Source organism: Octopus sinensis, linkage group LG4 (assembly GCF_006345805.1).
Source record: "Octopus sinensis linkage group LG4, ASM634580v1, whole genome shotgun sequence".
Taxonomy (NCBI): Eukaryota; Metazoa; Mollusca; class Cephalopoda; order Octopoda; family Octopodidae; genus Octopus; species Octopus sinensis.
Window position 1 is genome coordinate 12,832,201 of NC_043000.1, and position 12,357 is coordinate 12,844,557.

At 39.3% G+C, this 12,357-nt stretch overlaps 1 protein-coding gene across 2 annotated transcripts in view; it reads right to left on the reverse strand.

The window, feature by feature from the left end:
• LOC115210934 (pre-mRNA-processing factor 6) overlaps positions 1 to 12,018 on the reverse strand; it is a 52,051-nt gene extending 40,033 nt beyond the window's left edge. For both annotated transcript variants that reach the window (XM_029779723.2, XM_029779722.2), the window contains exons 1-8: positions 11,890 to 12,018; positions 11,089 to 11,148; positions 8,938 to 9,028; positions 6,996 to 7,193; positions 6,116 to 6,210; positions 4,024 to 4,105; positions 3,153 to 3,281; positions 2,557 to 2,651 (exon numbers count right to left, since the gene is read on the reverse strand). In XM_029779723.2, the coding sequence (XP_029635583.1) occupies positions 2,557 to 2,651; positions 3,153 to 3,281; positions 4,024 to 4,105; positions 6,116 to 6,210; positions 6,996 to 7,193; positions 8,938 to 9,028; positions 11,089 to 11,148; positions 11,890 to 11,978 (839 nt within the window). In that variant the 5' untranslated portion in view covers positions 11,979 to 12,018. The remainder of the gene's footprint in view (positions 1 to 2,556; positions 2,652 to 3,152; positions 3,282 to 4,023; positions 4,106 to 6,115; positions 6,211 to 6,995; positions 7,194 to 8,937; positions 9,029 to 11,088; positions 11,149 to 11,889) is intronic.
• Positions 12,019 to 12,357: the final 339 nt, after the last annotated feature.

Genomic DNA, 12,357 nt, shown 5'->3' on the forward strand with positions numbered 1-12,357 from the left:
AGCACTTGGTTGTGCATTGGAACTACACAGATTTACCATCCTTTCCAAAACACATTATGCCAAGTCTGTACTTGTAGCAACAGCTAACTCTTGCAGACAGAGAAAATCAGATTTTCCTTTCTTTTAATCTCTGTGCAAGCTCAAACAACTCTTACCTCTTTAAGTTCAATATTTATTTCTCCTTGTAGTCTGAAAATGAGAGACTAAACTGTCTACCTCTTTAGATAATAAGTACTTTGTGAATAAACACTTCTCAATGCTTCAATTTTATCAAAATATCTTAATAATTTTCAGAAATAAATACAGAATAATAAATATGGTTTAAGATAAGGCAAAAAATAATTTTTCTCAGTTGAGGATATAATACATAACTTTTTAATACAATATGAACTTACTTTATGTAAACAGCTAAAAATTGGCAGTGTGGTATGGTTGAAAACAATTTGTACATAAGTTTACATGGCAAATGCTATAGCAAGTAGCTTATACACCTTCTCGACTTACAACCACAAAAAATAAGGAAATAAAACAAATAGATAAATAAAAAAATCGATTTTTGGATACTGGGTAGCTGTGTGTATGATAACTATGGCAGCATCTAGCAACACAGACCCGGGCATCCACAGCCTGCCACTGTCTCTCACTCAGTCGCTTTCAAGTATCAGTTGTGTTTGAATGAAAATAGTGTTGAAAAATATGTGGTAAGTAGCTTGCTTACCAACCACATAGTTCTGGGTTCAGTCCCACTGCGTGGCACCTTGGGCAAGTGCCTTCTTCTATAGCCTTGGGCTGACTAAAGCCTTGTGAGTGGATTTGGTAGACGTAACCTGAAAGAAGCCCGTATTTATATATATGTATGTATGTATGTGTGTGTATATGTTTGTGTGTCTGTGTTTATTCCCCCAACATCGCTTCACAACCGATGCTGGTGTGTTTACGTCCCCGTAACTTAGCGGTTCGGCAAAAGAGACCGATAGAATAAGTACTAGGCTTACAAAGAATAAGTCCAGGGGTCGATTTGCTCGACTAAAGGCGGTGCTCCAGCATGGCCGCAGTCAAATGACTGAAACAAGTAAAAAGAGAAAAAAAAGGAAATATGACTAAATTGACTTATGAGCTCTCAGTCAAAACGGAACTCAGACATAAGTTGAGGAGGAAGTGTATAAACTGCCCTGGTGTGAACAATTTTTACAGATTTTCTTTTCTATATTACCTGGGTGCCACTGGAAATGTCGCAGAGAAATGTATATTTCAAAAATCTATTTCTATCATACCAGAGGTGATAAGGAAAGACCAGTAGTGACATGTCCTATTTCTATCAAAAAGACATGTCCTATTTCTATCAAAATTTGGATGGAAGTTTTAAAAGTTTGGCGACATTTACAGCAGAGCATCTGTCACTTCATTTGTTTATTCTTTTACCGTTTCAGTCACTGGATTGTGAGGCTGTGACTATAAACCCTGCGCAGGGAGGGTAACTTTATACTAGGAGAATAAGGAGAGAGTTGTAAGGTATGATTAGGTAAAGTTACCTTCTCAAGTCACACCGACTCATAAGGGTCAGTTTCCTGGTTTCATGGCATATATATATTCCCCACCTGGATGGAACACTGGTTTGTAGCAGGATTACTCATTTTTGCCAGCTGAGTGAACTGGAGCAACGTGAAATGAAGTGTTTTGCTCAAGAACACAATGCATTGCCTGGTCCAGGAATCGAAACCACAATCTTATGATCATGAGTCTAATACCTATTTCTTTATTGCCCACAAGGGGCCAAACACAGAGGGGACAAACAAGGACAGACAAATGGATTAAATCAATTACATCAACCCTAGTGCGTAACTGGTACTTATTTAATTGACCCCGAAAGGATAAAAGGCAAAGTCGACCTTGGCGAAATTTGAACTCAGAACATAGCGGCAGACGAAATACCTATTTCTTTATTGCCCACAAGGGGATAAACATAGAGGGGACGAACAAGGACAGACAAACGGATTAAGTCAATTACATCGACCCCAGTGCGTAACTGGTACTTATTTAATTGACCCCGAAAGGATAAAAGGCAAAGTCGACCTTGGCAAAATTTGAACTCAGAACATAGCGGCAGACGAAATACCTATTTCTTTATTGCCCACAAGGGGCTAAACATAGAGGGGACAAACAAGGACAGACAAAGGGATTAAGTCGATTACATCGATTCCAGTGCATAACTGGTACTTAATTTATCGACCCCGAAAGGATGAAAGGCAAAGTCGACCTCGGCAGAATTTGAACTCAGAACGTAGCGGCAGACGAAATACCGCTAAGCATTTCACCTGGCATGCTAACGTTTCTGCCAGCTCACCGCCTTTCATGAGTCTAATACTCTTAACCACTAAGCCATGCACCTCCAATGTAAGGTATGATGGAAAGAGTCAGATAACAAGTTTCTTGTTGTGGAGGAGTGACATGACTACTCTCATTTTAAAAGAGAATGTAGGGACGGGGTTGGGGTGTAATTGGAAAGTGATATAAATTACGGACAAATAAAAAAAATAAAACAAAAGCAGTCCTTACTTGATATCTCCACCATGAGAGGGTAGCATAGACTGGAGGTCGGTTAAGTAACCTTTGGGGTCAACGACAGTCTGACCACTCACTGAATCTGATACCTGGAAAAAAAATGACGAGTCAGTCAAAAAAGTCATTATACAACAAAAACCATATTGCCATAACAATATTAATGAATACGGAAAACCAGTGGAATTTGAACTTAGAATGTAAAGACAGACGAAATGCTGCTATGCATTGTACCTGGTGTGCTAACAATTCTGTTAGCTCGCTGCCTTAATTATTATTATTATTATCATTATTATAACAATTATCATTATCATTAATAATGATAATAATAATCCTTTCTACTAAAGGCACAAGGCTTGAAATTTTGGGGGAGGGGATAAGTCAATCACACTGACCCCAGTGTTTCACTGGTACTTAATTTATTGACCCCAAAAGGATGAAAGACAAAGTTAACGCTGCTGGAATTTGGACTCAGAATGTAGCAATGGACGAAATACCACTAAGCATTTGGTCCAGTGTGCTAACGATTCTGCCAGCACTCTGCCTCAATAATAATAATAATAATAGTAACAACAAAAAATATGATTACTGACCTGGGTTAGTTTAATGTCCATCAGGGTGTTACGGGCTTGACCGATTTTCTTCATATCAATGTCACCGCTAGGAGTTGAAAAGCCTGGTGACATGGCATCACTAAATGGTGTGTCAAGGCCGGCATATTGCTGGAAAGAAAGAGTGAAGTGTTAGTTAACAAATGATATATAAAGATAGATGTGGCTGTGTGTAAGAAGCTTGCTTCCCAACCACCTGATTTCAGGTTCAGTCCCACTGCATGACATCTTGGGCAAGTGTCTTCTCCGAAGGCCCTAGGGCCAATGAAAGCCTTGTGAATGGATTTGGTAAACAGAAACTGAAAGAAGCCAATCGTGTGTGCACTCACTACACTCACGGAGTGGTTGGCATTAGGAAGGGCATCCAGCTGTAGAAACACTGCCAGATCAGACTGGAGCCTGGTGCAGCCTTCTGGCTTCCCAGACCCCAGTTGAACTATCCAACCCATGCTAGCATGGAAAACGGATGTTAAACGATGATGATAATGATGATGATGATTGCGTGACTGTTGTGAATGAGTATTTCCAGACTATTTCAAATACTCACAAAATGTTCCCAGTATTCTGTGAGAACATGTCTGGCCATGGAGAAATATGACCTCGCTTGAATCAGGTGAGGGTTGGAAACAGGAAGGGCATTTGTCCAGAGAAAATCTGCCTCAATAAAATCTGTTCAACCAATGCAAGCAAGGAAAAGTGGACGGTAAAATGATGATGGTGATCATGATGGCTTTAATGGAGGAACCAGGAGTACAGAGAAGAACGAGAAAGGTTAAAGGAGACAGACGGAAGACAGAATGAGGATGAAAGTCAGTGTGGGATAACTGGAAGTTAGAAAGTATTGAATATTTACCTGTTGCATAGCATCAACTGATGTGTTTGATGTCGTAGAGGATGCAGCATCTGCTAATAAACTGTCCGGTAATGGTGTAAACCTGTGATGAAATTGAAAGGATAACATAAGTGGATATGTAAATATCTGCAACTGTCATCGGTATGAGTAACAAAATGCGACTGAATATTAATTCTTTCTATAATATGCACAAGGCCTGAAATTTTTTTGGGAGGGGGAGGGTTGGCTGATTACATCAATCCCAGTGATCCACTGGGACCTATTTTATCAACCCTGGAAGGCTAAAAGGCAAAGTCAAAGCTCAGTAGCATCTGAACTCAGAATGTAAAGAGCTCCTGGAGGAGACACCACTAAGCATTTTGCCTGACGTGCTAATCATTCTGCCAGCTTGCTCTCTTAGTGGACTGAGTATTAATGATATTGGAACATGTGTAGAGGCGCTGTGCTGAAAACTTGGAGCAGTAAGAGAAGTTGCTTTTGTTTAGCTGAATGTTAACTCTGATCAAATAGATGAAAAATGGTGAGGTATGATCTTAATCCTTTCGTTACTGTATTTATTTTGAAAAATGGTGAGGTATGATCTTAATCCTTTCGTTACTGTATTTATTTTGAAAAATGGTGAGGTATGATCTTAATCCTTTCGTTACTGTATTTATTTTGAAAAATGGTGAGGTATGATCTTAATCTTTCGTTACTGTATTATTTTGAAAAATGGTGAGGTATGATCTTAATCCTTTCGTTACTGTATTTATTTTGAAAAATGGTGAGGTATGATCTTAATCCTTTCGTTACTGTATTTATTTTGAAAAATGGTGAGGTATGATCTTAATCCTTTCGTTACTGTATTTATTTTGAAAAATGGTGAGGTATGATCTTAATCCTTTCGTTACTGTATTTATTTTGAAAAATGGTGAGGTATGATCTTAATCCTTTCGTTACAGTATTTATTTTGAGATGTTCTGTGTTTCTTTCAATTACTTTAAATATAACAAAGAATTTAGTAAAATAACTTAGTTATCATTCAGCTAGTGTTAGGAACATAAATTGTGACTAAGGTTTGGTGGAAGATTTTAATTCAAATCTTATGAAAACAAGCTATTTGTACTACAGAGCCAGAGCCAGTTTCAGCCGGGTTGGTAACAAAAGGGTTAAAGCAATGTGCATCACAGAGGTAGTGAAAAGATAACTCTGGTCAAATTCACTCACATTGATTGACTTGGAGCTATAGTAGAAGATACTTGCCCAAGGTACTGCACAGAGAGACTGAACCTAAAATCACATGGTTGCAAAGTAAGCTTCTTAACCACATAGCAATACTTATGCATGCCGGTGGCACGTAAAAAGCACCATCTGACCGTGGCCGTTTGCCAGCCTCGTCTGGCACCTGTGCCGGTGGCACGTAAAAAGCACCATCCGACCGTGGCCGTTTGCCAGCCTCGTCTGGCACCTGTGCCGGTGGCACGTAAAAAGCACCCACTACACTCATGGAGTGGTTGGCATTAGGAAGGGCATCCAGCAGTAGAAACATTGCCAGATCAGACTGGGCCTGGTGCAGCCTTCTGGCTTCCCAGACCCCAGTTGCACTGTCCAACCCATGCCAGCATGGAAAGCGGACGCTAAACGATGATGATGATGATGATGATGATGACTTAGTAAGTTTTCATGGTCTTGATCATATTGTCTAGAATGAACAGACACACCAAATTAGTGAGGACTGTTTAGTCTTATGGGGTACAAGGGAACCTCACTAGCATTGATGCCTAGTACACTGTGTAAAGTGACGATGAAAAAGCAGAGACACCACAGAATTAGGAGAACCCTTTGGTCTTGTCAAAGATGTAGCAACTCTCTAGTGCTGGTGCCATGAAAAAGTACACAGTACATTCTGTAAAGTGGTTGGTGTTAAGAAGGGTATCCAGATGTAGAAACCAGGCCCAAAATATTGAATGTAAAAGTGAAATATGATCCGCTGACATGTCTAAGAGGTCAGTGTCTTTGAATAAGAACTGGGTCTATGAGAACCCATCCAAGCCATGCTATCATGATGAAGGTGGTGGTGATGATGATGATGACAATGATAGTGAATACTTACTTGTCTGCTCTTGGGTTTCGCTGTCGTTTGTTTCTAGCATCACCAACTTCAGGTAGATTCATCCAGTCATCGTAGCTAACACTGGCCAATTCCCTCTGAAAACACAAACGTTTTGTTCAGTTGACATATCAATTACAGCAGAAAAACTTTAACCCTTTAGTGTTCAGATTATTCAATCCAAAATCAAAATCGATCAACATCAATGGAAATTGAAGCTGTGATACCAGTGCCGGTGGAACATAAGAGAACCATCCGAACGTAGCCGTTGCCAGCGCCGCCCCGACTGGCTTCCGTGCTGGTGGCACGTAAAAAGCACCATCCAATCGTGGCCGTTGCCAGCCTCGCCTGGCCTCCGTGCCAGTGGCATGTAAAAAGCACCATCCGATCGTGGCTGTTTGCCAGCCTCGCCTGGCTCCTGTGCCAGTGGCATGTAAAAAGCACCCACTACACTCATGGAGTAGTTGGCGTTAGGAAGGGCATCCAGCCGTAGAAACATTGCCAGATCAGACTGGGCCTGGTGCAGCCTTCTGGCTTCCCAGACCCCAGTTGCACCGTCCAACCCATGCCAGCATGAAAAGCGGACGCTAAACAATGATGATGATGATAATGCCTATTGATTCCCATTGATTTGAATTAATCATGCATTATCTCATATCTTCAAGATCTTGATGGTGTAATTACTTAATGTAGAATAACATTGTAGGGTAGGTGTGAGAGCCTGGATCTGGTCAGTTTGAACATAAAACAGATTAGCTATTTTGGCCGGTTTAAATACTAAAGGGTTAATACATTCCTAACAGTAATTTGGTGAACACTGCACCAAGATGGACCACAGTGGATTGCTCAACATCACATGGAATAAATAATTCTGCCATTTTACCTTGAGATCAGAGAACTGCTGTTGGATCTTGGGTCGCTCCTGACGGTACCGCTCCAATTCAGCACGCAGTTTTTGCTCACGCCGCTCTTTCCGTTTCTCATCCATCCTTTTATCGATCGCATCGTATATTGCATCTGCTTCTTCATCATCTTTATCGTATGGATCTTTGCTGCATAAACTGCCGCCATAACCAGCAAACTGACCAAAGACAAGAACCATATTTCGTTTAACATACATTATACTTCTTTTTATAGCTGTCATTCAGACCAATCTTTTTTTATAGATTACATTTTAGCAGAGAGAGAGAGAGAAAGGTGGGGGACAGAGAGATAGGGAGGAGGAAGGAGAGACAGAAAGATAAATTGAAAGAGAGAAAGAGTGAGAGAGTAACCATAGTCTTTACAGGTCTTCCCAAGAATGTGATATTTATATGACTGATGTTCATTTATATGTTGATGTTTTGTAAAAGCCGTCACCTAGAACTGTGTCTATAGCCAAGATATTTCACTTTACACAATTACAAGAAGAAAATTAAACTATTGTACAGTAATAGTGTTCATCTACTCTCTACATTGGTGGGCTTTACCTAAATACAATTCATATTTTTTCAATGCAAGGCCCACTTAACTGATTGACTTTTTGCAGCCCTAAAGATGCCACTCACGAATTCACAGCAAACAAGGCCCAAAGCCAGACTTTAGATCGTATAGGTGTATTTTTACTCACTCCGATGTTTACACATGGCCAGTTAAATGTCGCTATGTGGAGAGCAACGGACTCCAGTAATTTGAAAATTAGTGTCGACCAAACAGAAAATACCATCTACAATGAAGTTTTGTAATCATATTGATATTATCGTTAAGGAATATGTGAACTTTGTATAAGAGTATAAACAAGTGTAAAATAGTGTAAGCAACTAAAATAAGAAGTATATCTAAATAACATTTTTATCTTAATACTTTTTATGTAGTGGTCAAAGGAAGCTCTGGCTTTTGTTAGGAGTGGTCCACATAATCATTCACGATACAGAGGCTGGGAGTCTATTTCAGATTGGGAGTGAATCATCATCACGTCACTTATTCGCAAACACGTTATATAGCTGCAATAATGCTGCATCCACCAACAATAATGCGATTTCTCTAAGACATCACCCAGTAATCTATCAAGTCCATTTATACATTTCTCAATACATGTGGAAGCACACTTAGCACTCCGTCGGTTACGACGACGAGGGTTCCGGTTGATCCGAATCAACGGAACAGCCTGCTCGTGAAATTAACGTGTAAGTGGCTGAGCACTCCACAGACACGTGCACCCTTAACGTAGTTCTCGGGGATATTCAGCGTGACACAGAGAGTGACAAGGCTGGCCCTTTGAAATACAGGTACAACAGAAACAGGAAGTAAGAGTGAGAGAAAGTTGTGGTGAAAGAGTACAGCAGGGATCACCACCATCCCTACCGGAGCCTCGTGGAGCTTTAGGTGTTTTCGCTCAATAAACACTCACAACGCCCGGTCTGGGAATCGAAACCGCGATCCTACGACCGCGAGTCCGCTGCCCTAACCACTGGGCCATTGCGCCTCCACTCTCAATACATACTGCTGTTATGACTTCCCTCCATCTACGATGAGTAGATTTGCGATTTACTGTAATAATTTGCTTTTCTTTTATTTAGCCTGAAGGCCCTTAGTTTAGTGACAAAAGGGCAGGCATATATAATGCTTATATTAAAGCAAGGTTATACATTTATAGTGGGTGAATACAGACAAAGGACTGGTATTTGTTTTACCAATCCTTGTGAATTGAAAATAAAATCAACTTCCATGAGATTTGAATCCAAAATTACTGTTTCTCAAAGACATTTTAAATATCTGGACAAAAAGACAAGGAAATGTTAAAAAGATATAAAAAAACAAAAACATAATCAATGGAAATGAAATACCTCATCATAATTTGCATCATTCAAATCTTCATCATCATCATCATCTTTATCATCTTTCTTCTTTTTATTGGGTGGTGCATGTCGATCATCGCTAAGGAAACAAAAAAAAGAAGACTGTTGTTAAACCTTTTCATTCTTAGAATGATGGAGCAAAGAAAAGTGTGCAATCATCATCATCAACCTTTTAACGTCCACTTTTCCATGTTTGCAGGGGTCAGATGGAGTTTGTTGAGGCGGATTTTCTTCAACTAGATGCCCTGCCCACAAGGGGCTAAACATAGAGGGGACAAACAAGGACTGACAAAGGGATTAAGTCAATTACATAGACCCTAATGCGTAACTGGTACTTAATTTATCGACCCTGAAAGGATAAAAGGCAAAGTCGACCTCAGCAGAATTTGAACTCAGAACGTAAAGACAGACGAAATACCGCTAAGCATTTCGTCCGGCTAACGTTTCTGCCAGCTCGCCGCCTTAACTAGATGCTCTTCTTGTCAACCTTTTTCCAAGGAAGGGAGTATTTCCCATGACCAAATGCTTTGTGGAAGATTGGAAATGAAGAACACCACTTGCATGAGAGTGACATTCATAGGACAGCTATCATGCAACATCAAGACAAAGAGACAATAACATACACACACACACACAATAGGTTTCTTGTAGTTTCTATCAGTTAAATCCGCCCACAAGGCTTTAGTCAACCTGGGCTATAATAGTAGACATTTGCCCAAGTTTCCATGTTGTGGGACTGAACCTGAAATCATGTGGTAGAGAATCAAACTTCTTGCGGCACATGCATGTCTAACTATAAATATTTATTGAACTTTTAAAATGAAATAGATCATATTAAACAGACTGAGACAAAGTTAGAAGCAAATGTATTAAAGTTAGAATTAAAAATATTCTTTTCCACTCTTGGCACAAGGCCCGAAATTTTGGGGGAGGCGGCCAGTTCATTAGATAGACCCCAATATGCAACTGGTACTTAATTTATCAACTCCGAAAGGATGAAAGGCAAAGTCGACCATGGCGTTATTTGAACTCAGAATGTAAAGACTGATGAAATACTGCTATGTATTTCACCCGGCATGCTAACATTTCTGCCAGCTCACCGCCTTTAGAATTAAAAAAATATTAAAATTAAAACCAGCTTAATACAGTTCTACATTTAAGAGATGAGGAATTATGTATATTATTTACATTTGATGGAAATGCCCATGGGCATATGGCGTAGTGGTTAAGAGTGTGGGCTACTAACCCCAAGATTCCAGGTTTGATTCCAAGCAGTGACCTGAACACTAATAATAATAATAATAACATCGAAAAATACCTTAGGAATGAGAACCCAGGTTCGAAATTTTCCCAAGACACCTGATGAAGGCTGGAGGGTATATCAGCCGAAACGTTGTGCTAACAACAAACAAGATGAGGACAAATATTCATTGAATGTAAATAATGTAAAACCAGCTTGTTTATTGTTTTAGATCCATAAATGATGGATGGTTCTTTTGACAACTTAACAGTCAAGAGGGAGTGAAGACTGTTTTCTTTAATCAGGCCAACTGAGTTACGTTGCTTGGGGACATATTATTGTCATTATCATTCATCATTTAACATTCATGTTCTATTCTGGCATGGGTTGGACAGTTTGACAGGATTGAATGGGCAAAAGGACTGCATCATGCTTTGTTGTCGGCTTCAGCATGGTTTCTACAGCTGGATGCCCTTCATAATGCTAACCACTTTAAAGCATGTATTGGGTGCTTTATTCTCATACTACTAGCACCAGTGAGGTCGCAATGCAGCTTACATGACTATAAATCCCAAGGGAGCAGCTTTACACTAGGAGATGAAGGGTTAAGGTATGGGAGAAGGATCCAGAGCAGAACAGGTTTCTTGCTGTAGGGGAGCTACATAACAACTCAGGTTTTAGAAGAGAGGGTGGGAGTGATCGGGTGGACCTGGAGAGAGAGAGATGAAAATACTACAGCAGCTGTAGTATGATGACTTGAACGTATGACAATGTGCTCAGTGGCATAGCATTTTAAGTTCAAACCTCAATCATGTCAGATAAATATAATAGGAATTTGTTACATTTAGGAAACATAGTAGAAATAAATAGATATTTAGACATTTAAACTGAATACTCACGAAATGTCATCTGCATCTCGAGCTGGACCGATATCAGAACGAGTAGTAAATCCAGTCGCACTGTGGAACGAAAAGCAAAGAAAAATTGTCAACAGTGTAATAGTAAGAAAAAAAACAGCAAAAAACAAAAACACTAAAAGAAAACAAAATTGGTATAATAGTGTAGGATAATATCAACAATTCTAAGTTAATGACTTCATGAATCACAATAGGGCCTAGGTCTGGAATTTAATCGTAAATTTGGTAGCACTAAGTGAATATTAAATAAATCTCACCTAGGAAGGGATGGTAGTCTAGCACAGCTAAGTTTGTAAGGTAAGATGAGTAAATATAATTATTCTATACTTTAAGTAAACTGACGTTGAAAGGAATATCTTTTTGAGAGACACAGGGAAACCAATAAGCCATGGGATATGAAGTCATGTTATATGTTAGACACTGTGATGATATTGACATCAATCACTAGACCCCCTGCATATAAATATATGTCCTCATATTATCAATGTGTACGGATTTATTTGTTATGAATACAATGTGATCTAACTGGCATGAAGTAATAGCTATTTATTTATTAATTAAAAAAATAAAATTAATTCGAAAAACGATGTAGAAAAATATGTTGGGTCCCAAAGTCGGCATGACGATCTAAAAAGAATGCAGAATATAAACAAAAGTGATTTGGGAAAACTCATGAGGAACACGTTGATGCGAACAAAGAATAGTAAATAAATCTGTTGATACGCTTCTAATCGCTGTAATAAATGTATATAAAATAATTTCATATATGTAGCATTTACTAACCCACGTCCTAAGCCTGGAACATATCCGAGCGGAGCTGGTAAACCAATAAAACTTTTCTTCTTTTTACTGACAAGCGACTGCACAGCCATTTTGAACAGATGAAATAATTCTGCAGTGAATCTAAAGTTGCTTTCTCATTCGTCAAAAATGAAACGTGGCTTTTGCATGCACTGTTATAGCCCCAGGTCAGTACTGATTGAGCAGACCTATGATCAAAGGTATTTCAACCGTGGCCATCCCATCTATTTCCTCTGCGCATGGAATCCAGGACCACATATTTCAATGTATTCTTTTCCGAGACGTTAAGGACATGACTTGAAGAGACTTTCGCTGCCATCTCTAACATGTCGAGTAATCATGTAAATACTCTCTGTTCGGCCCGTGGCCCTGCAGTAAATATATGCATACAATGTGTATATGAGACATGTATGATGAACAAAGTTTTATATTTATTGCGAATGTAATAAT